Source organism: Poecilia reticulata, chromosome 23 (genome assembly GCF_904066995.2).
Source record: "Poecilia reticulata chromosome 23, P_reticulata-male-v2, whole genome shotgun sequence".
NCBI classification, from domain to species: domain Eukaryota; kingdom Metazoa; phylum Chordata; class Actinopteri; order Cyprinodontiformes; family Poeciliidae; genus Poecilia; species Poecilia reticulata.
In genome coordinates this window covers 12,276,295-12,302,265 of record NC_088852.1, presented here as the reverse complement: position 1 = coordinate 12,302,265, position 25,971 = coordinate 12,276,295, and the positions used below count along the sequence as shown (strand labels likewise).

At 41.8% G+C, this 25,971-nt stretch overlaps 4 protein-coding genes across 6 annotated transcripts; 3 read left to right on the top strand and 1 right to left on the bottom strand.

Moving 5' to 3' along the window:
- Positions 1-191: 191 nt before the first annotated feature.
- dhx57 (DEAH (Asp-Glu-Ala-Asp/His) box polypeptide 57) lies at positions 192-11,457 on the top strand. Its single transcript, XM_008401075.3, has 25 exons — positions 192-405; positions 2,678-2,711; positions 2,803-2,976; positions 3,039-3,326; positions 3,404-3,622; positions 4,231-5,066; positions 5,136-5,311; positions 5,985-6,106; positions 6,177-6,372; positions 6,543-6,667; positions 6,757-6,890; positions 6,968-7,022; positions 7,422-7,627; positions 7,698-7,814; positions 7,914-8,010; positions 8,431-8,604; positions 8,700-8,900; positions 8,991-9,267; positions 9,394-9,489; positions 9,703-9,786; positions 9,876-10,013; positions 10,102-10,176; positions 10,264-10,398; positions 10,478-10,678; positions 10,769-11,457. Exons 3-25 carry the CDS (start codon positions 2,807-2,809, stop codon positions 10,910-10,912), a joined length of 4,266 nt encoding a protein of 1,421 aa, XP_008399297.1. The 5' UTR covers positions 192-405; positions 2,678-2,711; positions 2,803-2,806; the 3' UTR covers positions 10,913-11,457.
- Positions 11,458-11,519: 62 nt separating this feature from the next.
- Positions 11,520-12,464, top strand: smkr1 (small lysine rich protein 1). Of its 2 annotated transcripts, none has more exons than XM_081604093.1 (2): positions 11,520-11,748; positions 11,930-12,464. In XM_081604093.1, the coding sequence occupies exons 1-2, from the start codon at positions 11,667-11,669 to the stop codon at positions 12,157-12,159; spliced, it is 312 nt and encodes a 103-aa protein (XP_081460219.1). In that variant the 5' UTR covers positions 11,520-11,666; the 3' UTR covers positions 12,160-12,464. The 2 variants fall into 2 exon arrangements, with proteins under 2 accessions (XP_081460219.1, XP_081460220.1); XM_081604094.1 differs by having other exon boundaries at positions 11,663-11,748; positions 11,925-12,464.
- On the bottom strand, positions 12,248-13,802 carry stmp1 (short transmembrane mitochondrial protein 1). Its single transcript, XM_008401074.3, has 3 exons — positions 13,638-13,802; positions 12,947-13,000; positions 12,248-12,791 (listed from the first exon to the last, which is right to left on the bottom strand). Exons 1-3 carry the CDS (start codon positions 13,650-13,652, stop codon positions 12,720-12,722), a joined length of 141 nt encoding a protein of 46 aa, XP_008399296.1. The 5' UTR covers positions 13,653-13,802; the 3' UTR covers positions 12,248-12,719.
- A 26-nt stretch (positions 13,803-13,828) lies between these two features.
- On the top strand, positions 13,829-24,733 carry LOC103459482 (dynamin-1-like protein). 2 transcript variants are annotated; one of them, XM_008401071.3, is made up of 19 exons: positions 13,829-14,075; positions 14,439-14,580; positions 15,191-15,231; positions 15,320-15,391; positions 17,033-17,119; positions 17,195-17,357; positions 17,450-17,570; positions 18,240-18,371; positions 19,746-19,952; positions 21,227-21,347; positions 21,453-21,608; positions 21,689-21,778; positions 21,846-21,938; positions 22,021-22,074; positions 22,372-22,452; positions 23,417-23,548; positions 23,650-23,759; positions 24,040-24,199; positions 24,273-24,733. In XM_008401071.3, exons 1-19 carry the CDS (start codon positions 13,974-13,976, stop codon positions 24,327-24,329), a joined length of 2,121 nt encoding a protein of 706 aa, XP_008399293.1. In that variant the 5' UTR covers positions 13,829-13,973; the 3' UTR covers positions 24,330-24,733. The 2 variants fall into 2 exon arrangements, with proteins under 2 accessions (XP_008399293.1, XP_008399295.1); XM_008401073.3 differs by lacking the exon at positions 22,372-22,452 and having other exon boundaries at positions 13,832-14,075.
- The last annotated feature ends 1,238 nt before the right edge of the window (positions 24,734-25,971 follow it).

Genomic DNA, 25,971 nt, shown 5'->3' with positions numbered 1-25,971 from the left:
TAAAGAAAGGAAATTTACCAAAGTTTCTAATGCTAGCTGAATGATAAAGTTTTTATTAGTATTTTTCTTATGTTTGTTTGCTTTCTTTTTTTCCCTTTAACTTAATATAAAGTCTAGTAGCAGCAGAAGACTGGAGAATCAAGGACCAATCACCGCAGTTAGGGGGCGGGACTACTTTCTTTCACGTAGTTGAAAAATGTATATTTTTTAAGGTATTGTTTCATGAAAATTGATATTACTGCTATCCTTGTGTGATGCCAAATGTTATAAGTAACTTAAAAGTGGTTTAAAAACTACAGTTATGCAACACAAGAACCGGAAAAGAAAGTCTGAACTCCGAACTTCGGCCAATGAAAGAGAATGCACTGTGCCGGGGGGCGGAGGGTGTTGGAGCTGCTGTTTCAGGTATGTTCACGCTTTAAAAGTTATTTTCTGAAAGGTATGTATCGTCGGCTTTATCGGTTATGATACGTTTCAGACGTTTAGGTTAATCCTAAACTGTGAAACATGAGAGTCTGGGTTGTGAGGAAATCTTTCACATAGCCTAGCATGCTACAGTGGAAGTTAAGAGCGTGCTAGCTGTTAGCTTGTTAGCTAACAATATGGTCGGGCTGCAGGCACGCTAATTTCGCATTCGTAAACAAACCTTTTCGCACACATGTACCGAGACCCTGTACAGTTTATTTCTCATAGTGGCTACGTATTTTTGATGAACTATTAACTTCATAATAGTATAAAAGTCTCAATGATCATATATTTTTTTAATTTGTGTACTATTTCCATTTAAACTTTTTTTTTCTACATAGATTTTCAGTTGATGCTTATGATGATCTTTGTTTTTGACATGGTAACTTGTACGGTACACGAAACATATTCAAGTGATCCCACTTGAATAACTCTAGGCGACCTCTTGCTGTCAGATAATATTTATTGAAGTCATGTAATCAAGTTCCCTTACATTCAATTAATTTTGAGTGCGTCGTGGAACATTTCATTAAACCCTCAAACAAATTCCCACTCAGTAAATATGATTTAATTGGGGTTAGTCATGAAAAAGCTGTGAACGTATTCTCAAATTTGAATGCTTGTAGTTTTAAATTAATAATGAGGTCAAATTAATTGACCACCACCATGAACATCAGTAGCCTGAGGTCAGTGGTAGTAAACTGGACTAGATGTCTCCTTAAGTACACTCAGTGATTGTTTAACACATATTTAAATCACATTTACCTCAGAAATATAGTATATTCACTATATACTATAATTTACAGATCATATACATTTTTAGTCTTATTCAGCTACATGTAAAAAAGAAAATAACCTAATAATAGGAACTGTAAAAGTTTAGACTGAGTCTGCTTTAAAATTAAATGTGAAAAAAAAATCAAATAAAAAACCCACAATCTTAACAGTAAAAGTTTTGATTACAACCACATAAGATTTTTTTTTTTAATTTTTTTTTTACTTTTTTGACGTATACAAAAAACACAAAACAGTTTGAAGACAGAAGAGCTAAGCCAAAGAGATTATATTGATTAAATTTAGCTGTAGGTTAATGTTGGAGTAACTGTATCCACCAGGAATGGTTAATATTTCTAAAATGGCAACAATAAAGCAGCAGGAATAATAATAAAATGACTATATATAGTATATGCAATAATAAGAATAATAAAGATAAATTTACTATTCTTAATACCTTAATAGCCTTGAATTTAATCTTTTCCTAGTAATGCTGAAGAGTGACCGTAGCAAATTCAATCTTGATGTTAGTTTGATTTTTACTTTGCAGCATTTCTGCAGACACTATAACTCAATTTAATCTTCTATAAAAATTAAAATCACATCTCAAAACAGTTTCCAAACAGCTTTTAATGTATGATTATTGTCCTGTTTTATGCTTATTAATGTGCTAATTATTTAAGTTTTTTATCATTTTGTTTGATGTACTTAATGTGCTGTTTGTAATATTACTTGTTTCCTGTAAAGTGTCTAAGTGTTTATAAAAGCACTACACAAACACAATGTATTATTATTATTATTATTATTATTATTATAAAAGCCGATGTAGAGCTGTTAAACAATTAAAATTGGACAAGAATGTTTTGTAGATAAAGTTTGATAGTTGAATTGATTAAAAGAAAAAAAGTGTAAATAATGTTGTGTACAACTCAACCTGATTGCACTGTGGAATTAAAACTTGGTGTGTACGAAACACCTAAATATATTTAAAAAAGTACAAACTTCATGCGTTACTGTGACAAGCAACCCACCATCTGACGTTTCTTAACTCTCTGAAGTGTTTCTAACCTTCCCCATGATTGTGCCCTCAAAGCTCTTTTTGCTAATAATACGGCTGAGCAGCCGCGTCGCCTCTGGGCTGCACGGCACTGCTGGGGTTGTTGCTCCGCAGTTTGATTGCATAATTGCAGCCAACAGCGTAGTGTGTCAGCCACCATCTCATTGCTTTGCACTTGAATTGAAAATCCCCCCTCAGCTATAAGCCACTCTCCGCTCCGTCGTGCCCGTACAGTAACCGCCTCGCTCTGCGTCCATCTCCCGTCTCTGCTGCTGTTCCCAGGATTCCAGGCTGCCTTTCTTTTTTTCTTTTTCTTTTTCTTGCTTTTAAAGCTGAAAACACACACATCCAATCTGCTCTTTTTTTTGTCTCCGTTCACAGATGGTTCGCAGCCATGAAGGAACACTGATTTAAGGTTTGCCTACTTTGAAGTTTAAGGGAGTTTATTTGGAGAAATCCTGCGTGTTTTTTTTTTTTTTACACTGATTGTGTGTGTGTCGGAGCAGAAAGATGAACGCCAGGAGAAGAGGAGGGAAGCCAAACAGAGGAGGAGGAAGGTTTAACAAACCCAGAGGAGGCGGAGGTGGCGGAGGTGGAAGCCGGAAGGGAGGAGGAGCCGGTCGCTGGGATGACGACGATAACGATTTCAGCCTCAATTTTGGACCCTCTCGCTCCAGCAGGTACTCACGGCATCACTTATCACTTTATCAGCTTTGCCTTCCCTGAACTTCTGTCTCTTCAGACCTGGAAGAGGACGAGGCGGCGGTGGTGGTGGCGGCGGGCGTGGAAGGGGGAGAGATGCGGGACGAGGACGGGGATTTAACGATCGCCGAAGGGACTCGAAGAGCGACAGGAAGCCCCTCCCCAGGTCCCTGGTGAGCACCAGGGTCCCTCTGAAAGCAGGCGACGGCAGCAGGCCCGAGGCGAGCAGCATGCCCTTGCAGAGAATCTTCATGACCAATGAGAACCAAGAACAGCTCAAGGAGTTGCTGCGGGAGCTGCAGACGCAGGATTTTGACGAGCCTTATGAGTGAGCTTACGCTTCTCTTGTTGTTATTGTTATTTTATTTGTTATTAGAAACAAACGTATGACTCTGTTTGCATCAGGGAGTCAGGCTCTGATTATTCAGAAGAAGAGGAATATGATGAGCTGGATCTCCGTGAGGAAGGTCAGTTTTGGGTCACTAACGATGAGCCTGTGGAGCGAGATGAGAGCCCTGCTTATTACCCAGAGGAGGAGGAAGAGGAGGAGGAGGAGGAGGAAGAGAAGGAGCATCCCACACCTGAACCTGTCATCTCCTTATTTGCTGTCGGGAAGCTTTGCAGGTGATCACATCAGAAAGTTTGTTTTAAGGTCAAGCAGGGTTGAAACCTGAAACTCGAGCCGCTTCTGAAATTAACCAGTTTCTATTAAGACTCTGGAAACGTTTGGACTTTAACCAAAGTATTTTTACTCAGTATTTGATTTTCCAAACTTTATTTCTGATATTATCATCTGTGTGTTTTTGTCCTTTTTTCTTCCTTCCTTCTTTTCTTTCATCCCCTTTTCCTTCCTTCTACTAACATCTTTAATTATAAGAATAATAACAGATCCAGGCTTAAGCAGGTTTTCAGTCTTTCATTGAATAATTAGTTGAATTTCCACAACAGAATTAAATTAAAGGTCCCAGTAACATGATGTAGATCTGTTTTTGTCATGTTGGACGCTTTTTTGTTTCAGATCATTTTCCATGAACATCAACATCCTAAAAATGAAAACAGATGCATTCTTATTTATCCAAAGTTCTATGTTGTTCATTTTAAACATAATCAAAATAATGTTTTTTTTTTGTTGTTTTTTTAAGTTACAATTAATTTCCTGCTCTAAACCAGTTTTATTTGTTTTATTATTTATAATAAATTTTTTCATAACATTTTTGCATTCCCTTTTAAAGATACGGCTTCGACAGGGAGAGAAGCAAACAGGCTCTGGAGTCCGGCGGAGGAGAATTCGGAGCGACTTTAGAGCATCTCCTCCTCCAGGTCTTCAGCGAACGCTTTGGACAGAAAGCGGTTTCCCCCGACGGCCTCCAGGGGGTGCCGATGGACGAATGCCTGAACCAGCGTCAGGAGGAAGCCCTGGCGTTGGCCGCCATTTACGGCGACCGTTTCAACGAGCGCATCGCCAACGCCGTGTGGACGGTGTCTCTGGACATCCCCTTCCTCACTGACAAACCGGCCAGAAACAGAGGCGACGCCGCGGGCAAGAGCAGCCGCAGTGTTTGTAAATTCTACCTCAAAGACCGCGGCTGCCGCTTTGGCGACAAATGCCGGTTCAGACACGAGCTTCCGGGTAGAGAGAAGTCCGGGGCGGGCTCCTCGGACCCAAAGGCGCCGAGCCAGCCCGGCTTCACCAGCTACTCTGCTCCTGAGTACGAGCTGGAGGTCCGCTTCCCGAAGGGAAACCGTTACCCTCACGAGGCGCCGATAGTCGCCTTCAGCACCAACGACGAGTCGGTGGCAGCCGCGGGGAGACTCAGTGTCACCGAGAAGCTGTTTGGAGAAGCACTAGCTGCGGCGAAGAGCGGCGAGCCCGTCGTTTACACCCTGATCACCCTCTGCGAGGACGAGCAGTGTATGAAGGAGCTTCTGGCCGTCGGGCATCACAAGTACAGCGCGCCGCCTCCTGTGGTGGCACCACAACCGAATCCTCTCAGCATCGCAAAGAGCAGAACCAGCAGCACCAACAGCAGGAGGGCCGCTCCGCCAGCAACCAAGAAACCCGCAGAAAGTGAGTCATCCAGGTCCGCAGACATCTGACGTCTGTTGTTTTGCTGTTGATACCTGCTCTTCCTTCCAGTAAAAGAGACTGCAGAGGCTGAGGAGCCTGAGGAGGAGGTGGAGGTGGAAGCCGTCCCAGTGGAGGCCGAGAGCTACGTCAACCTGAAGAAGAAGATGGAGAGCAAGCACAGTCAGAAAACTGAGAACCTCCTGCAAGAAAATGGCAAGCTGTGTCGAGACTTCCAGAGAAAACAGGTAGAAAACATCAGAAACTTTACATTGTCCCCTTCGTACAACAATGGCCCAAGTCGTTTTATGCCAAAAAGTGATTTTTTAGAATTTTTTTATCTAAGATATCATTTGGAAAGAAACAGGTGATTTTATTTTGTGCCCAAACCACATTTGCCATAACTGTAGAAAGGTGTCCATTCGTGTACTTTGGTACGGGAGATGATCAGGGCCACGAATAAAAACTGAATTCTGACTTTAATGTCAATATTCTGACCTTTCTTTCTCTAAATTCTGACAGTTTTTTTTTATTTTTCAAATTCTGTTTATTTTTTCTCCAAATTTTGACATGTTTTTCCTTCCAATTTCTGACATTTTTTCTTCAAATTCCAATGAGGTTTTTTTTTTCTCCAAATTTTTACTTTTTTTTTCTTCTCCAAATTCTGACATTTTTTTTCCTCCAAATTCTGACGGTTTTTCTAATTCTGATGTTTTTTTTCCTCCAATTTCTGACATCTTTTTTTCCAAGTTCTATGTTTTTTTCTCTCCAAATTCTGACTTTAAACTCAGATTTCGGACTTTAATCTCAGAAGGCTGAATCTCAGAATTCTGGACTCTAATCCCTAAATCCAATCTCAGAATTCTGAATTTTTTTTCTCAGAATTTTAACTTTTAGACTTGTATTTCTCCTTCATTCCAGTCTTCCAGGCGCTTTAAGTCTATGCTGGAGCAGAGGAGGAACCTCCCGGCTTGGCAGGAGAAAGAGAACATCCTGGATGAATTGGACAGCTGCCAGATTCTGGTGATCAGCGGGATGACCGGGTAAGGCGATGCTCTTCATCTGTCGTGTTTCTGTTCTCTGTGCATTTTTAAAACGTCTCCTTCTTTCCAGGTGCGGTAAGACCACTCAGATTCCTCAGTTCATCCTGGACGCCTCTTTGGCCGGTCCCGCCGGACAGGTGGCCAACATCATCTGCACCCAGCCTCGGCGGATTTCTGCCATCTCTGTGGCTCAGAGAGTCGCACAGGAGCGGGCCGAGTGTCTGGGGAACTCGGTGGGCTACCAGATCCGCCTGGAGAGCGTCAGGGTATGCACACATGCTGGTTTATATTCCATTAGTAAGTGCGTGTGCCGGATTTTAACATTTCATGACGTTTAAAGTCATTTCAAACTCTGATTACATGTAGAGGAAACCCAAATGTGGATACCTTCCGGCGTGCAGAGAAGATAAATCTCTTTCTTTCCTACATTTTCCAGACGTCGGCCACCCGGCTGCTGTACTGCACCACAGGCGTTCTGCTCAGAAGACTGGAGGGCGACGCAGACCTCAGAGGAGTGTCGCACGTTATTGTGGATGAGGTGCATGAGCGGACAGAGGAGAGGTCAGCTTACTGAACTCAGATGAATGTTAAACTCTGTGCAGAGTCTTCGTGTTTCTTTACGTCTTCTGTTGTTGTTTTTTCCTACACAGTGACTTCCTGCTGTTGGTGCTTAAGGACCTTATTACAAAGAGGCAAGACCTGAAGATTATTCTAATGAGTGCCACTCTCAATGCCAACCTCTTCTCAGAGTATTTCTACAACTGTCCTACTATCCATATACCCGGTACGGACTCTGGTCCACAGTGCATAACTTGAATGTGGAACTTTAATGTGTCTAATCTAAATGTTTATCTTCTCCAGGTCGTACATTCCCTGTTGATCAGTTTTTCCTTGAAGATGCCATTGCTAAAACTGGGTAATAATCTTCACTTTTCTTCTAACTAAATAGTCTGGAAAAGCCTAGCATTTGATTTGAGATTTTCCATGTCTGGATGAAATTAAATGTTTGAATTTTCACATTTTACTTTTTATTCCATTTGTCTTCCTTTCTTGGTTTCTGTCTTTGTTTCTTTCTCTGTTTTTCTTTCCATTGTCTTTTACTTTCTCTTTTTTCTGTTGTTTTTCTTTCTCTTTCATTCATTGTCTCTTTTTACTTTCTGTCTGTCTAGCACCTTTTTTTTCTTGTTTTCTGTCTTTTCTTTGCTTTTTGTTTTTCATTTCTGTCTGTCCTTTATTTGTCTGTCTGTATTATCTGTCCATCCATTATTCCATCTGACCTCTGCCACCCAATCCTTTGTTTCATTTATGTCTCCAGCTACGTTATAGAAGATGGCAGCCCTTTCATGCGCTCAGGAAAACAGAGCTCGTCTTCCGCAAGCGGCCGTGGAGGCGTGAGGGACGCGGTGGACGACTTGGGCGACGACGTGTGGAACTTCATGTCTTTCTGCAAGAAAGATTTTGTCAAAGATTCGATCCCAGACCAGCAGCTCGGCCTGCAGGAGCTCACCGTTAGATACAAAGGCGAGTTTAGAAGAAATTGTTCAGCTTCAAGGTTCTGTCAGGGTGTTAATGATCCACTTTGCTCTTACAGACACAAAGAAATCTGTCCTTAAAACTATCGCTGCCATGGACCTGGACAAGATCAACATGGACTTGGTGGAGAGCCTGTTGGAGTGGATAGTGGACGGACAACACAACTACCCACCAGGTCAGAGTTTCTCAGAGCCAGTCAGGACACTTTGTGCTTCTCTTTGTAAAAAGGTGATATTCTTAATATTTTAAACTACTTTTATTGGTTTGATTGCAGGTGCTGTGTTGGTGTTTATGCCAGGCCTCGCTGAGATTAAGATGCTTTACGAGCAGCTGCAATCCAACAGAATATTCAACAACAGACGCACCACCAGGTTTGGGACTTTTATTATAATTTATTTTATTTTTTTTAATGCTTTTTTTTTTTTCTTTTTTAAGTGAGCTTTACAGAAACGGAACATTTACCGACATTAAATCCCGCTGTTTGTGCAGCAAAATAATTTTTGGACGTTTAGTCGGTGGGTGAAATTATTGTCTTTAAGAAAAATGGCAAGAATCCCTTAAAATAAACAGAAATATTTACTTAAAAACTCATTTTCTTTTTTAAGTTAAGCATTTAGAGTAGTACTCAGTTTAAGATGATCGCTTCACTTATTCTAAGGCTTTTTGCACATCCTGTGAATTCACTGTATTACATGATTCTCAGTTTGTAAAAGATCCATGATGTTCAATTTCTGTGTTTGTCGCACGCACGCACGCACACACACACACACACACACACACACACACACCAGATGCGTGGTCTACCCGCTCCACTCCACTCTATCCAATGAGGAGCAGCAGGCCGTCTTCAGCCGTCCCCCCGAGGGCGTCACCAAGATCATCATCTCCACCAACATCGCAGAGACCTCGGTAACCATCGACGACGTAGTTTACGTCATCGACTCTGGAAAGATGAAGGAAAAGAGGTTCGGTTAGATTAGATTAAACAGATGAATCCTTTTTTTTTTTTTTTTTTAAACGGTTTTGAGACGAGTCCTCGTTGCACTGCCTGTTCTCTCAGGTACGATGCTTCCAAGAGCATGGAGAGCCTGGAGGACTCATGGGTGTCCCGGGCCAACGCGCTGCAGAGGAAAGGTCGAGCGGGCCGAGTGGCCTCGGGGGTTTGCTTCCACCTCTTCACCAGCCACTGCTTCCGCCACCAGCTGGCTGAGCAGCAGCTGCCCGAGATCCAGAGAGTTCCCCTGGAGCAGCTCTGCCTCCGGTCCGTCCGTCTGCTTCCCGGTTTTGCTCTTTTGTTAAAGCGGAGTTTTCCAATTCTAACTCGTATTTCCTGCTCTTTCCGTGACAACAGAATTAAGATCCTGGACTTGTTCGCCGAGCAGCAGCTGGAGTCCGTCTTCTCTCGGCTCATTGAGCCGCCGGCCGAGGGGAGCCAAGACGCTGCCAGGCAGCGCCTCCAGGACCTGGGAGCTCTGACCCCGGACGAGAAGCTGACTCCGCTGGGCTACCACCTGGCCTGCCTGCCCGTCGACGTGCGTATCGGGAAACTCATGCTGTTTGGCGCCATCTTCCGCTGCCTCGACCCGGCGCTCACCATCGCAGCCAGTCTGGCCTTTAAATCACCGTTTGTAAGCAGGATTTTCTTTGCGATGTGAATCACAACTACATGGAGCTAATTTGTAATATGAAAAAAACAAAAAAAACAATCCAACATCCTGATTCCTGAAGCCTTTGTGCATTTGGGCCGTTTCCAGGTGTCACCTTGGGATAAGAGAGAGGAAGCCAGTGAGAAGAAACTTGGCTTTGCAGTGGCCAACAGTGACCATCTGGCTTTGTTACAGGCATACAAGGTACTGACTTATTTTCTTTTCTACGAAGTATGAATGGCATTACACAGTCAAATTACCTTTCCCACCATCTGTGTTTTAAATCTGCTGCTTCCGTGTAAAAAAAAAAGCAATCCAGTGTCTTATGATGCAGCAAAAACATAGGATAAAAATATATGGGAATCTGAGTTTTGGAACGGTATAAATTGTGTAACGGATTCTCTCCCTCCTTGGCAGAGTTGGTGCTGCGCTGCAAAGAGCGGTAACCAGGCCGGCTTCCGCTACTGTAGGGAGAACTTCCTGTCCTGGCGCAGTTTACAGGTCAGAAATCACAAACTTCTTAGATAAAAATTTGTGATCGTGTTGTAAAATAAGCTCTTTAAACATCTTAAACTTTGCTCCATATCCAGGAGATCGCCAGCCTGAAGAGGCAGTTTGCAGAGCTGCTGTCAGACATCGGCTTCATTAAGGAGGGATTGAGGGCCAGGGTTATTGAACGCTTATCCTCACAGGGAGCGGATGGTGTTTTGGAGGCTACTGGGCCTGAGGTGAGTCACACACACACACACTGAATCCATCGTTTTGCTTTAAATGTGAAGAACACCTCTTTGAAATCAGTCATATTTTGCTTCCCAGGCCAACCTTAACTCAGAAAACATCCGCCTGATGTCTGCAATGCTGTGCGCAGCTCTCTATCCAAACGTGGTCCAGGTGATTGTCCTTCAATGTCTCCTGCTTCCAATAGTTTTAAAAAAGGTTCTTTCATGAGCTGAAACTCGATGTTTTCGGTCGATCCAGGTTCGAGCTCCTCAGGGGAATTACAAGATGACCAGCAAGGGCGCCATGAAGATGCAACCGAAAGCCAACGAGCTGCGCTTCATGACAAAGAGCGACGGCTGCGTCCACATCCACCCCTCGTCCGTCAACTACACGGTAAGCCTGAGCCGCACGGAACCGCCGAGGTCGGCTCAGACCAAAAAACCAAAAAAAACACGATTCTTTCCACTCACAGGTGCGCCATTACGGCAGCCCCTACCTGGTTTACCACGAGAAGGTGAAGACGAGCCGCGTCTTCATCAGAGACTGCAGCATGGTGTGCGTCTACCCGCTGGTGCTATTCGGAGGCGGTCAGATCAACGTGGAGCTCCACAAAGGGGAGTTCGTCATCTCTCTGGACGACGGCTGGATCCGATTCTCAGCAGCGTCGCATCAGGTCAGACAAACTGTTACGGGTTAAATAAAATAAATAACTTGATCCCAAATTCTTGAGACTACCAACCTGTGTGTGTGTGTGTGTTTTCAGGTGGCTGAGCTGGTGAAGGAGCTGCGCTGGGAGCTGGACCAGCTGCTGGAAGACAAAATCAGGAGCCCGAGCATTGACCTGTGCAGCTGCCCCCGAGGTTCCCGCATCATCCGCATGATCGTCCACCTCATAACCACCCAGTAAGGCCCCGGCGGAGCACCGCACGATCCGTTTACCCTGAAGGGCTAAAACAGGTTGAGCTCTGCTATTGACTGTAATTGAATCTCCAGCTCTATGCAGACGACAAAGTCTTATTTTTGATATCTCGTTTTGTGTATCGATTCCAAACCGTTACCACACACGCACTAAAGCACACGTGCACTTGATGTCAGATGAACTCTTTAAGAGGTCACTGTAGTTGGGGTTGTGTGTCACAACTTGAGCGTTTTCTCGGGTCCATATTGGATTTTTTTTTTTCTTTTTCAATTCTGAAGTGACTGCATGCAAATGTGTATTTATTTGAAATGCATGATTGAGATCCAAGAGCTGTTGCATGGTGTTCAGATAGTTTCCAATATGCTGAATGTATTTTTCTGTTGAAATGATGTCAAAACTACACTTTAACAATGTGAACAGAAGGGCTACAGAGACGGGTCGTGATCTACGCTGCCAAAGAAAGCCATCATCTTTCAAATGACAAAAACCCCACTTCACAGTGCCCTGCAAATAAAACTGAAAGTAATGCCTGGTTTCAGTATATTCTTTGTCTTAAAATGCAAGTTTTTCTACAAATTTTCACTTCAGTTGATGCATTTTCAATTGTTAAGACTTTGTAATGAGGAGAGAGTGGCGCTGCGAGTTGGGTTGGGAGGTTTGCCGTCTCTTGGGTTCAGTGAAGAAATGTAGAGGTCTGTGAGAAAGGTCAGTCGCTTCATTCAGTCCAGTGTCCGCGGTCTCCATGACAACAGGTTATAAACAGACGGGAGTATCACCATCTCACCATTTGGTTGCCACTCCGAACCGTGCCAAGACAACCACTGGTAAGAATTATTTTAGTTGTTTTTTTTACCTCTATACTTTCAACTTAATTGTCTTATTCTCTTACAGAAATGTAAAATATCTTATGCTATGGTAAAGTATTCAAAGTTAATATTTTAAAAAGCCTACCTGTCAATCATATATTAAGAACAATTACTTTTTATTTTCTTTCTGTAAGCCTAGCAAGTCCAAGAAGCCGAGATCTCACAGCTCCAAGTCTGCCAAGAAGACCTGGTGTCCAAAAACTCAAAAAAAAGAAATCTTCCAAATGCAACAAGATGGAGGTGGACATCCTCAGCCCTGCAGCCATGGAGAATCTCTACTACATATCCCACAATGCACCAGACTGTCTAGAGTTCAGAGGGTTTGGGTGGCCAAATTCCCAAAAGGGAACAAAACAAGAAGACGGATAAGATCTGCCAAACATTACAGGGTTATAGCGCCATCTGTTGAAAGAGCATTTTTAGTGCAAGAGTTGATGCTCAAAGGAATGAGACGATGTTTTAATGTCATTTTCTGTAACTTTATTGTAGGCTTGAGGAATGAGAACAATGTTTGTGAAGGTGTAGCAAAACGTTTGGCAGTTGTTACTAAAAATTCAGAAGGTAGTTAAATTATGTTGTACATCTCAATGCACTTTAAACATTGTCACGCTGCATTATACAAAAAAAAAAAAAAAACAAAACAAAAAAACAGGCGACCAGTGCTGGCTGGCAAATCAGACTTTAAAGTGATCCCACCAGTTAGCTGCACTATTCGTTAAATCAAGTTTCTAGGCAATTTACCCAAGGAGGAAAACTCCAATGGGAACAAGGATTTACTACAGAGGAGGGAAACGAATACTGCTTCTGCTTTTACTCATGTCAAATAATCCTGTAGCAAATGCACACACCCCCTGAGCCAATATAACCCTGTGGATAAATAATCTCAGCAGAAGATGTCTCCTCTTCCTTGAAGCACAGTCCAGCTTTGCTCACTCTGGGGGCTTCTTCTTGGCCTCCACATCCTTCTTAAAAGCTTCAATTTTCTTGGCTATGTTGGGTACCTACACGGGTCAGAATCTAGGTTAATATTGGCAACAGAACACTTAAATAGAAATGGCAATTGGCAAATAAGAGAAATGGCATTGGTAAAAAAAAAAATTTCAGTATGAGCAGTCTAGGAATGTCATTTTTAATTAAACAAACAAACATGACTTACTTCATAATTTTGAGCAAGGTACATCCCCACTACATTCCCCAAAGTGAAGCCAGCCTGTAAACAAAGTAGAGCTGTTATTCATTTCCATGTTGGGTCATTCAAAACCCATAGTCGCTGCTTTTGGAGGGTGCCTGCTCACGTTACTGTCTACAATAGAAAAATAAAAGACATGATAGAAAACTGTTTTTACACAGAAAGACTTTGTTACATCAACTTTGTAAAGCAAACTAGTAATTGTAGGAGCTTTTTCTTCTTCAGCTCAAGAACATTCATCCTGCGCCGACAAAATTACCAACTGATTCATAAACTGACACTATATCCACTAAACTAGACCTTATTCACAAATGATAATTTAGCTTCAAACGAAAATTAAGTCGTATTAATGGGGTGTCAATTTTTTCACATTTTCAATGTTTTTTATTCCATTTTTTACAATACATACCTAACTTGCTGCCATCTTAAAGTTAATTTACTGCTCTTTCTGATAATCTAAATCTATTTATGGCATACATATTGCTAGTAGCATACATATTTGATGTGCCAAAAATGGAAACAAACTCGTCGCCTCTTAGGTATTTTCTCATGATTGCCTTTGAACTTTTAGCAGATATTTCATTAGCATGTAGCGCTAACAGTTACCATTTAAGCTACTTGGCAAAACTATGGATGTCGTCATGAAAATATAACTCACCAAAAACTGCAACATGATGACTTAAATAAGCTTATTAAAGTTCTGCTCCTGTTACATAAACTTTGTAGTTAAAAGCAGGTCGGCGTTGAAATGATCCAAACCAGCTAGCTAACGAAGCTAGCCGTCCACCAACAGAAGTGTGCGCATGCGCTTCGGCGTTTTCGTCCTGAGCAGCTGACTTGTAGTCTTTTCCTTTCAGCTGCTCCCGCTTGACGAAACTGCAACTCCCAGCTCTACCCGGTCTCCGTTGTTGCAATGGTGGTTCCGGGGGGGACATTGAATGACTTTGGCTGCATCTCGCTATAGAGTCTCTTTAAAACCCGTTAACCAGCGAACATGGAGGCTCTTATCCCCGTGATAAACAAGCTGCAGGATGTGTTCAACACCGTGGGGGCCGATATCATCCAGCTGCCGCAGATTGCAGTGGTGGGGACTCAGGTAAGAAGCTGTGCCTGTGAGCATTTGGTGATAGCAGCTGTCATGCTAGTCGTAGCCCTGTAACCTTGCTTCAAAACATGCATGAATGAAGCGGAAGCACTAATATTACAGTGTCTGATTTAATTGCACTTTATTATACCCTTGAAATAAGTGAGACTTGACAAAAAAATAGCTATGATGTAACAGCTTTTATTGGAGCTGATGCACATGATAAAAATCTGCACACTGGTAAATGTTATCAGCCCACATTCTTAAATTAGCCCCAGTTATCTAAAAGCAGGTCGGTTCCTGAGCGCAAACACCCCAGCCTGGCTGAATATGCTTCCATATCGGGCTGTGTTCATAATGTCTTCATGTCTCCAGAGCAGCGGAAAGAGCTCCGTGCTGGAGAGCCTGGTGGGCAGGGACCTGCTGCCCCGTGGGACTGGCATTGTGACCAGGCGGCCCCTCATCCTTCAGCTGGTCCACGTAGATCCTGGAGACGGCCGGAAAAATGAGGACGGAGGTGGGTGCCTGCAGGAAATGCACATCTTTGCTTGACATGTGTGGTGTCCAGTCAACAGAAAATGTATTTAATGTGGTAATGGACATAAACAAACACACCATTTTGAATTCTGTAGAGTTTTATACATCAGGATGCACTTTACCACAACTTCTTGCAAAACTATATACAATAAATGTGGACTCCTGATCCTGTAGAATTAGATGGGGTGAACTTTGTAACTATATATTTCAATAGTTTCCCACAGGGTTGGAGTAAAGCAATCAGTTTTCTCTCTGTCACTCTTTTCCGAACCACATGCAGACGCAGAGCAGAGCGTCTCAGAGTTCCAGCGTTCCAGGTGTTATTTATTTTTAATAGCTGAGTTTAGCGCCTTGCAGCTCAGTCATGTTTCCTCCCGTATTTGAACCTGCTTAGATAAACCACAACGTTACCTCTGGTGAGACGTTGATCCTTGCGTTAGTTGTGGTTGATTTGCCTCTTCAGCTGTTTCTTTCTGGCTTTAAGTAGTTTTTACTGTTTGTTTTTTTATGCGTGGTAGAATATATATATATATATATATATATATATATATATATATATATATGACTCAATTTCTCATTGTGTTTGTCAGATGTGGAGGAGTGGGGGAAGTTTCTACACACTAAAAATAAGGTATTCCTCCACATAATCCTGCGCAGTGTGGTGACCTTGGTCGTGACTTGTTGTGCAGCTTTCCTCCCTTTTTCTTTTCATTTTGCAGATCTACTCAGATTTTGATGAAATCCGACAGGAAATTGAAAACGAAACCGAGCGAGTGTCGGGGAATAATAAGGTGAGATGGAGAGCTTGGACCGAGGCGGAGTGTTTGTGTGTTTTCTGATGGCCAAAAAGTTACTGCGATTAGAAAACAAAATGAAAAGCAAAATGTTGCTTTAGTTTTTTGTTTGGGTTTAATAAATCCTTCGCTTTGTAATGTTGTACTATTCTACCACGAATCCTCATTCGCCAAAACGTAAATACACCAAACCCTCAGTCTCTTGTGAATTGTTTGTTGTGTCCATCTGTATTTCTTGAGTGAGAGAGTAACTTCATCTCTATGTTGTCAGCATGAATATTGCCATTTGGGGCAACAAAATTATTGATTTTGAATCAGTTGTTTAGTCATTATTTTTTTCTGAGTCAGGGGGGGAAAAAGATGCTTTAAGTTTCAGGATTAAAACTATAACAGTGAGTATTTCTCAGCAGGGAGACTTTATAGCTCCTGTAAAGTCGATCCAAACTCTGCAAAGGTTTAACCGTCATGGATGCAGACTCTCGCCTTTACTGGATTTATACCTGAGAGGCTAATTTCTCATCGCCAGCACTTACATTTTGAAACAGAGTTAAAGTTCGTCCTAGCTCCAAGAAAAGAGGACATGTGCTAAAGCTAGGACTGAGCTAATAATAATAATAACAAATAAAACGACAGTATTTCATGACCGGTAAAGGTTGGGAACACGGCACACAAAACTGCAAAGGTACAAAAGAGTGAAATAACGACAATGGAGGTGACGGCACCTTTTAGCAAACAAACAGTTAGCAGGACAAGCCGTATAATTAGTTTTGTTAAATATATATTTCTTGTCTTATTATTCATGTTTCCACTGTTTTTAAATATTATTTTCTGTTTACATTTCCCACAGTTTTTTAAAGGACATTAATTGTTTTGTTTTTTTTCAAACTGTATTGTGTTCATTTTTTTATCACATAGGCAAAAGTCATCAATTTAAAAGTACTCTTATAATAATAAGATTTATTTTTTTAAGTATAAAATTTAAAATCCTTAATTCTATTGATTTGTTTTTTCAACATATTTTCAACTACTGACTAAACATGCAATATTTTAGTTATAGTAGATGTTTTTTGTTAATGTTGTTGGACAGGGTGTCGCTCATTAGCCTTAACAGAAGGAAAGAACATTTTTAAACAGTTTTGGGTTCTGTTGAAAAATGTACTTTATCCTCTGAAATAATAACAGGATTTGGATCATTTACTATTTTTAATAAAGTCTCATAACTAAAATCAGCTTTGGCTGCACCACAAAGTGCTGTAGAGTAAAAGTCACTGGATGATGAATACTTTGTCAGCTTGTTTATGTTTCATTCTTGAGTTTTGTGTCTAAAATTGATCTTGACATTTATTTAGTTATTTTAGAGCTGATTAATCTCAGGCATCTCAATGATATGACTGTTTGGGGGTTTGGCAGGAGCTGGCTGTGTTTTGGAAATCCATTATTCAAGCGTAGTATCAAATTATTAAGTTATAAATTTACTGCTGGAGAGAAAAACAAAGATCCTCTAGAGAGTGGTATCCGCTGCCTGTCAGACGAACAGCAGCATACTGCTGCTGATCTCAGCCTGCAGGAGAATCTAAACTCGTCCTGCTGCTTGTGATTCTGTGACGACGCGCTGAGCTAACTGCTGTGCCTCTGCAGGGAATCAGCGACGATCCCATTCACCTGAAGATCTTCTCCCCTCACGTCGTCAACCTCACGCTGGTGGATCTGCCAGGAATCACCAAGGTAACCCATCCCGTTTCCATGAGCCTTTCGATCGCCCTGTGAAGGAAGCTGACTCCAACTCCTCTGCCTCTCCAGGTGCCTGTGGGTGACCAGCCCAAAGACATCGAGATCCAGATACGAGATCTGATCCTCAAGCACATCTCCAACCCCAACTGCATCATCCTGGCGGTCACGGCGGCCAACACGGACATGGCCACCTCGGAAGCCCTCAAGGTGGCCCGGGAGGTGGATCCAGACGGTACGAACAGCAGAAACGTGATCTTTAAATGGCGGTGATCCTCGCCCAGGTTTCATTCTGTAAACGTTTCCCGTCTGAATGTGAATCATCAGGCAGGAGGACGCTGGCCGTGGTGACCAAGTTGGACCTGATGGACGCTGGTACGGACGCTATGGACGTCCTGATGGGCAGAGTCATTCCTGTTAAGCTGGGGATCATTGGAGTTGTGAACAGGTGGGCAGCATTTTATTATCTAACATGAAAGTGGCCATCATGCCTCATAGTTTTCGGCATTAGGGCGAAAAGAAACTCGTTTTCTTTTTTCCCATAAATTCCCGATTTGATAAAAATATTAGTTTGTCTAATTTTGCCAACTTGAGTCAAACATAACTGAGGTTTAAAAAATGTTTGTGTCTAAATGGAATTGAATGGTTATCATATTAATTAGTTGGTTTATCATCAACATAATGGTCTATTATTATTATTTGTAGTAAAAGTAATTGATGCCGTCTGCTTGCTTCAGATGCTACTTATCGGAGGTGACGGGTTTAATGTACAATCAAAACCTTTTATCATTGCAGCAACTAAATATGGCTTTAATGTTAATTTTATATTAAAAGCTTAATGCCTGTTTATGCTTTTATCATTAAAACCCTAAAAGCAGAAGCTAATTTGTGAGGCTGAAGGAAAAGAAACAAAACCGATGTGAAAGCATAGACCTTTATTGTATAGAATGTGCATTCAGACAATCTTCCTCTTTTTGCAGATCATGGATAGATTGTTGTCCTTCCAGATGCGATGTTATCATCATATTTCCCACCCCTGCTGTTAGCTGAGGAAATGAACTCAGGCATGCGCTGATGAAGATTTCTTTCTGTAAACGTTTCCGGTCTGAACCCTCAGGAGTCAGCTGGACATCAACAATAGGAAGTCTGTGACCGACGCCATCCGTGACGAGTACGCCTTCCTGCAGAAGAAATACCCGTCGCTGGCCAACAGAAATGGAACCAAGTACCTGGCCCGGACCCTTAACAGGTGAGCTCACCTCTGGAGGAAATGGTTCAGCAATGATGCAGTGAATAAAACGATAAAAGTCCGTTTTTAAAAGTTTATAGCAGTAAGATCAGAATTTGCATTCCCACATCAAGCTGCTCCCACTGCCGTGCTTTATGCCTTTTGATCTTTTATCCACTGTGCCTTTACTGCTATTCTTAAAATATAACAATCAAATGGATAAAGACACATTTCGTCAAACCAGACATTGAAAAAAGAGCTTAAACTGCAGATATTTTTGCTCTTTTAAAACTCCTTTTTTTTAATTGAATGCAAGAGACGTTAGTTCTTTAATCCAGGAAATATTCTAAAGTGATGAAAGGCTGACTTTGCAACTGTTTCTGTGTGTCCAATAATGTGGAAAAAGCCTGTGTGCACATTTTTTAAAATGATTTCGTTGAATGAATGCTTAAAAGTTTTAGCTTCAGGTCAAAAATAAATACATTTATATACATATTTACATAGCATTTCTGTGGGTGTATCTAAATTTACGGCGTTTATGTGTTTAAAAACACCCAGATTTTCCATTTCAAATTTCATATTAACTTTGAACTTAAATCTGTTTACTTGCTTATGACTAGTTTCTCCTATCGTAATTTGTTTCTGCTGGATTCAGTTGTTCCATGTGTTGTAGTTCTTTATAAGGTGATGTATAACCTAAAACTACATCGCCCATAATGCATGGCAGCAGAAAGAATCAATCGTTCAAGTGAATTATTAAAAATACTTTTGAAAGGTTTATATAGTGTTATTGATTTGAAAAATCTAATCTCTAACTTAATCACCCAGCTTTAGATAGACCCAGGGAAAAAAATATGTATATATAAATAAAGTATTTTTTTTTTCCAACCTAAACATCAATTACAAAACAACAATGCAGATTTTTATTTTATTTTTTTTTTAGATCTGACATTGACTTATTATCTGCACCTCCTACGACGGTTCTGGCTCTGAAGCAGCTGATGTTGCTGCAGGCAGCTCTGAGTCATCTCAGTAAAAATAAATTCTCATAATTTCAGCTCAATTTTTCAATTTCTTCAAGCGCGCAGCAGCAGCAGCCTTCTTACATCCCCCACAACAACAAATTACACCCAGGCAGGAGTGCTGCTGAATTATGTTTTTTGCTTTGTTCTTCTGTGGCTCTTCTTCTTCTTTTAAATAAACCTAAGAACTTGTAAAACAACTCTCTGACATTCAGCTCTCACATTTTGTATTTGTGCCTTAAGCTCCCATATTTACCGTCCCTGTTATCATGATGTAATGCCGCATCGCTCCTTCCCGGAGCCGTCCGAGTGAGAATGGCTAATGTCTGTCATCTAAAGCCAAGCGCTCTGCCCTTTCCCCTGCTAATGTCAGGCTACTGATGCATCACATCCGAGACTGCCTCCCGGAGCTGAAGACACGGATCAACGTCCTGGCGGCCCAGTACCAGTCCCTGCTCAGCAGCTACGGCGAGCCCGTGGAAGACCAGAGCGCCACCTTGCTGCAGCTCATCACCAAGTTCGCCACGGAGTACTGCAACACCATCGAGGGCACGGCCAAGTACATCGAGACGGCAGAGCTGTAAGTAGCGGCTCCGCCACGCGGTGGTGCTGTTGAGCCAGCGAGGAAAGAGGAGCGGATCAGCTGCTTCGGTTTCTGATTTAATGTTATTTGTTTAACCTTTAAGACGAGATGAGAAGACTGAGAACAAATTCTTATTTTGAACAATGACCTGTTCAGAAGACATTCAAATATCACACAGCTGAAAACTGAAAAATGTCATGAAATGGAGAAAAAAAAAAAACTGAATACACATAAGTGAGCAGTTTTTAAAAATAGGTACGTTTAGGCCGATAATTTTTGTTCCAGACGTTATTGTGATAAACGATAAAATATGTTGTTTTGAGACCATTTTTAAGTAATACAATGATAACGGCAAAATAACTTTACACATTCGCAAAGATCAGTAAGCTTTAAATTCTAATGAATATTTAACACTACACTTTAAATATCCAAAATAAATTAACAAGGCAACAGATAAAATGAATTTTGAAGTCCTTGTAAGCAGAATCGTTGAGACCAAAACACCAAATTGAAGACTTTTATCATCCAGTTTTTGGCAGAAAGAGAGGGAGAAAAAAGAGAAACAATAAATCATGTAGTGGAAATTAGTTTGTTTTTACTGATTATAGTGACAAGATTAGGTAATGTACTGTGATTTTTATTAAGTTGAAATATGTCAGTATTTTTTTTTTTTTTGAACTTAGATTTTTAAAAATTTTTTCCAGTAGAGCATAGTACAATCATACTTCAGTGGTACATAATACAAATGTTGACAATATGATGTTTTCCATACAATAAACATCTTGGAATAACAATTTACAGCTACAGCATGTTTATAAACTCATCACTGTACACCATTTAAATAAGAATGGACTCTGGAAGAGAAAACCAAACGACATAAGGCAAAAGACAAATCCATTAGGTTTAACTAAATCAACAGGGCCTTTGCAGGTCCCCAGCGCAGGTCATACTTGGATTTTTGAAGTCTGAGTGAGTAGGTTATCTTTTCCATTGTATGCAATTCCTTTACTTTTTGAACCCATAAGTCGTAAGAAGGCGGCTCCAATTGCATCCATTGCATTTCAGGGCTGCTGTAAAAAGAACATTTAACAAATACATTTTGGCCCGCCCTTGCAAACCATCAGGAATAATACTGACCAAAACGGACTGCAGAGTAATAGATGACATCTAGACACATATTTTTTGTCTTTTAACATGCTGGAAGTTGTGAGTCGGATGCCGCAGCGTTAACATGACGGCAATCTCCATCATCTCCTGCCGCTGCGTTTCAGGTGCGGCGGGGCCCGGATCTGCTACATTTTCCATGAGACGTTCGGCCGGACGCTGGAGTCCGTGGATCCCCTCGGAGGACTGAGCACCATCGACATCCTGACAGCCATCAGGAACGCAACGGTGCGTTAATGTCCTTTTTTTCCTTTTTATTTGATTAATCGTCAGAATAGCTGATTTTAGTCGCAGCCCTGATGATAAAGCCGTCCCCCGCCTTCACCCTGCCAGGGCCCGCGGCCGTCCCTGTTTGTGCCCGAGGTTTCCTTCGAGCTGCTGGTGAAGAAGCAGGTGAAGCGTTTGGAGGAGCCCAGTCTGCGCTGCGTGGAGCTGGTTCACGAGGAGATGCAGCGGATCATCCAGCACTGCAGCAACTACAGCACTCAGGTAGAAAACACTCATCCTGTGTCCTCATCTTCTCCACACACACACACACACGTTCATGTTCACACCATTTTATCTGTCAGGAGCTGCAGAGATTCCCAAAGCTTCATGAAGCCATCGTTGAAGTGGTCACCTCCCTCCTGAGGAAGAGACTCCCCATCACCAACGAGATGGTACGAACCTCCACCCGCACGCCTGCGTCTGATTGGCTGCAGAGTTCAGTTATTGTTCTTGTTGCAGGTTCACAACTTGGTAGCAATCGAGCTGGCCTACATCAACACCAAGCACCCAGACTTTGCAGACGCCTGTGGAGTCATGAATAACAACATAGAGGTCCGTACTCGCTCCACTAATTTAATCTGACCGGAAATTTCTTTTTTTTTTAACCGTTTTTTTTTTTCTCTTCGTTTTCTAGGAGCAGAGGAGGAACAGGATGAGAGAGCTGCCCGCCGCCGTACCGAGGGATAAGGTAAACGTTTGAGTCGGGTTTCTGAAGTCTCAGCTCGTTTGCTCTAATATTAGGGTTGGAATCTGCAGCGTCGGCTCACAGCGCCACAGCGAGACGACCAGCAAACGCGAACGGCTCCGGATAGTTTCCGTCCAGGAATCTAATCCTAAATCTCCAGGCTCTTTCTCTCTGAGTCTTCTCAACTTTCCATTGCCAGCCTCGTCTTTTTTTTTTCTTTTTTCCTTTGTCTTCTCAGAGCCTTTTTTTTTTCCTCCCCTCCTCTCCTCTTCCACATTTCTGCCCTCATATTCCTGCTAGTCTGTTGGCAAAGGCCCGGCAGGCCCAGCTGCGGTTTCTGGCGAGCCGTCTGCGTCCGGAACAGACATGGACAGTGCCAAGGTGGGCACAAACTGCAGCCTGCTGGCTCTGCGCCCGGCCGGCTGTGGGTCTGATGGTGCTGCACGGACGGACGGATGGATGGATGGATGGATGTGCATGAGCTGCTGGCATGCACTGTGATCTTTGTCTGCTGATGTGTTGCTGTCCCTCAGCCTGATGGAACTTGCTCTAACAGCTGTGTGCGTGTTTTTCTTCAACCAAAGCTCGTCCCACAGGAGAACCCTCCAAAAATAATCATCTCCTTCTCTTCCCTGTTTTTCCAACTCAACACTTTTTGATGCTTTTTATTGCTTCTTTGATCTTGGGAAGATCTTGTGAGGTTCAGATCACGTTTGAGTTTTATTGGTGAATTAGAATTTTTGTTTTTTCTACACAGATCTAATTTTGATATCTTTGTGCCCGGCTGTTATTTTACCTTTGCTTACAAATGTCAGAAAGCTGCTTGGATTCCTTTTTACAGTGTAGGACCTTTTAAATCTCTGAGCAGTAAATATTATCCCCATTTAAAGCAACCAGGTTCCCCCACAGCATGACTTTGCCTTGGCCCTGCTTCACATCTTTCAGTCGTTCTGACTTCCAGTTCTGGATTGCCCAGCTTCACTTAAAAAGACTTTTTGATCTCTGTACTTTTATCTCAAGCGTTTGTGCCGTACATCCCCACACCGTGGCTGTTGCTTCATTCTCGAGACTGTTTTAATCTTCCTGGAGCATAAATTCAAACCTGCAACAAAGCGTCCCACATCATGAACCTGCCACTGCAACCACCACTAATCAGTCCTGATATGTGGGATTAAATTGGGGATGAATAAATTAGCTGCAGTCCAACTTCTTTGAGTATCTGCTTGTTCCACCAGAAACAGAATTTGTGAGTCCTTGTTGCTGTCCTAACTATTTTGCTTTTAACCCTTGGTGTGTGTGTGTGTGTGTGTGTGTGTGTGTGTGTGTGTGTGTGTGTGTGTGTTAGGCAGCGGCTGCAGGGCCTCAAGGTGAGCAGGACGGCACCGGGAACTGGAGAGGGATGCTGAAGAAGGGAGAGGAAACGGCCGGCTCCGGACCAGGAAGTCCGCTGAAGGGAGTTGTTAACTTGCTTGATGTGGTAACCGAACCTCACCCTGCAAAGCACATTGTTGGATTGTTTTTCAACCATTCATAAATGAACTCCTTTCATTGTTTGGACCTTTCGGTTTGCTTCCCCAGCCGGTCCCGGTTGCCAGGAAGCTGTCGTCACGAGAGCAGAGGGATTGCGAGGTCATCGAGCGCCTCATCAAGTCGTATTTCCTCATCGTCCGAAAGAACATCCAGGACAGGTGGGCTCAGGGGTCTCGTGCGAAACCTTTATACCCTGATAAAAATCCACAGTGTGCTTCTAGAAGTTTATTTTAATGCCATGTTCTCAGGGCCTTCTGATTTTGAAAAGTGGTGAACAAAATGGAACCTTTTCACATGTCAACCAGGAAATGCTTCACTTTTTATACTCATCAGTGACGCATAAAAAAAAGCTTTCTACCGTCAAAAGATTATTTTAGGGTGACACCACTGAGGACCCATGAGGATCTCCATCCGTTTACTTTGCCCCCCCTTCCGCAGTGTGCCGAAGGCAGTGATGCACTTCCTGGTGAACCACGTGAAGGACAGCCTGCAGAGCGAGCTGGTCGGACAGCTGTACAAGTCAGGCCTCCTCAACGACTTGCTGACCGAGTCTGAAGACATGGCCCAGCGGCGCAAGGAGGCTGCTGACATGCTGCAGGTAAAATGCCCCGCCCCTCCACTGTAGGAACCCAGTTCTTCCCATTTTTACTTTTATTATTTTTATCCAACAGGCATTGCAAAGGGCCAGTCAGGTGATCGCTGAGATCAGGGAAACACATCTTTGGTGAAAAAGTCACAGTATGACCAGAGGATAGATGTTCAATTCATCATGTCTGAACTTGATCAAATTGTACAATATGTATCATGTTGGCATAAGAATAAGAAAAACTTGCACTGAATTTGTTGGACATTGTAAGGAAGGTTACCTACTGAAAGTTAGAAAATAATCATTTCCAGCCTTTTTCCTTTTAAGAAGTAGCACTTGTCAAATAAGAACACTGAACTTCTGGGGGGTTTTTCTCACTATTTTCAAACTGTATTGTAAAGCAGGTCACAGTTTATTTATTGTGTTATTTAAGTTTACATTTGCTGCCTCGATGTGAAATTTCTGTAAGGCTTCTGAAACAATGAATAAAGTATTTTATTGCCATTAAATACAACAAAACACAGAAGGTATTCTAAAACCCAGAAATTGTGATTTTTCTTCAACTTGTTTTTTGATGCGAAGCACAAGCGGCTTCCAGGTGAAAATGAGCCAATCAGCTTGTTAATTTAGCTACTGCCTTTTTTAACAACAATCCTATTTATTTATTTAGGACCAGTGAACAGCTTTATTCCCCGAATAAAATTGGAAACTCCTATTAAATCTGTATTAATTTAATACAGATTTGCTTTTTTGTCACGCTGTACAAAAAAGCAAAACAAGAGCATTACAAGGCTGCATGAAAATCAGGACAGGAAAGAGCAAACACCAGACTAGTAACGGATGCTGCACTGATGTACTAGCACAATTAGCTTTTTCAGTAGTCGAGTGTTATTTGTTGTACTGATGGATGTCTAAATAATTCTTGACTGAGCTTGAACATCAAGAAAAACCAGAAAGGAAAAAGCAACATGATCTCAGAAATGAAATGTTTATCATCACTGGCTGTCAAAATGCCACTACAGCTCAGGAATGAAGCGCCGTCTGACAAAATGGTTTCAGCTCAAAGTCAGAATGGCAGAATGTTTTCAACATATAGAGGTGAACAAAAGTTGCCATGACACGTCCGATTAAGAAGTCATAGAGAAAACCTACCATCATAAAACGTCATACTATGATGTCAAATGACGCATAATTTCATATGACGACATAACTGACATGTCAAATGACACATAAATATAAAATTTATGATGCCATAAACTAGATAAACTGACATAATATGTCAATAAACAGTTTCAGTGTCTGCATTATTTTTGACGTCTTTCTTACCTAAATTTTGACACCATGCTATACTGTGCCATTTTGCCACATTTTCTAAGACCACAGAATATAATTGTAAATCATGTCATTTCACCTCAATATCAATACTATGACGTTTATACGTTTCGGTATGATGTCAAAAACAATGTCGAATGACGCGTAACTATGTCATTTGATGCCATAAAGTAGGTAAAACTAGGTAAAATAACATAACTGACATAATATGTCAAATGATACATAACTAGTATGACATCAAATGACACATAACACACACACACACACACATATATATATATATGTATACGTTATATACATATGTCATACATACAGTATACATGTATATATCTGACACATAACTATATATGTTATGTGTCAGATATATACACATATATACATGTGTATATATGTGACACATTACATACATACATATGTATGTAATATGTAATAAAGCACATTGTATACTTGCT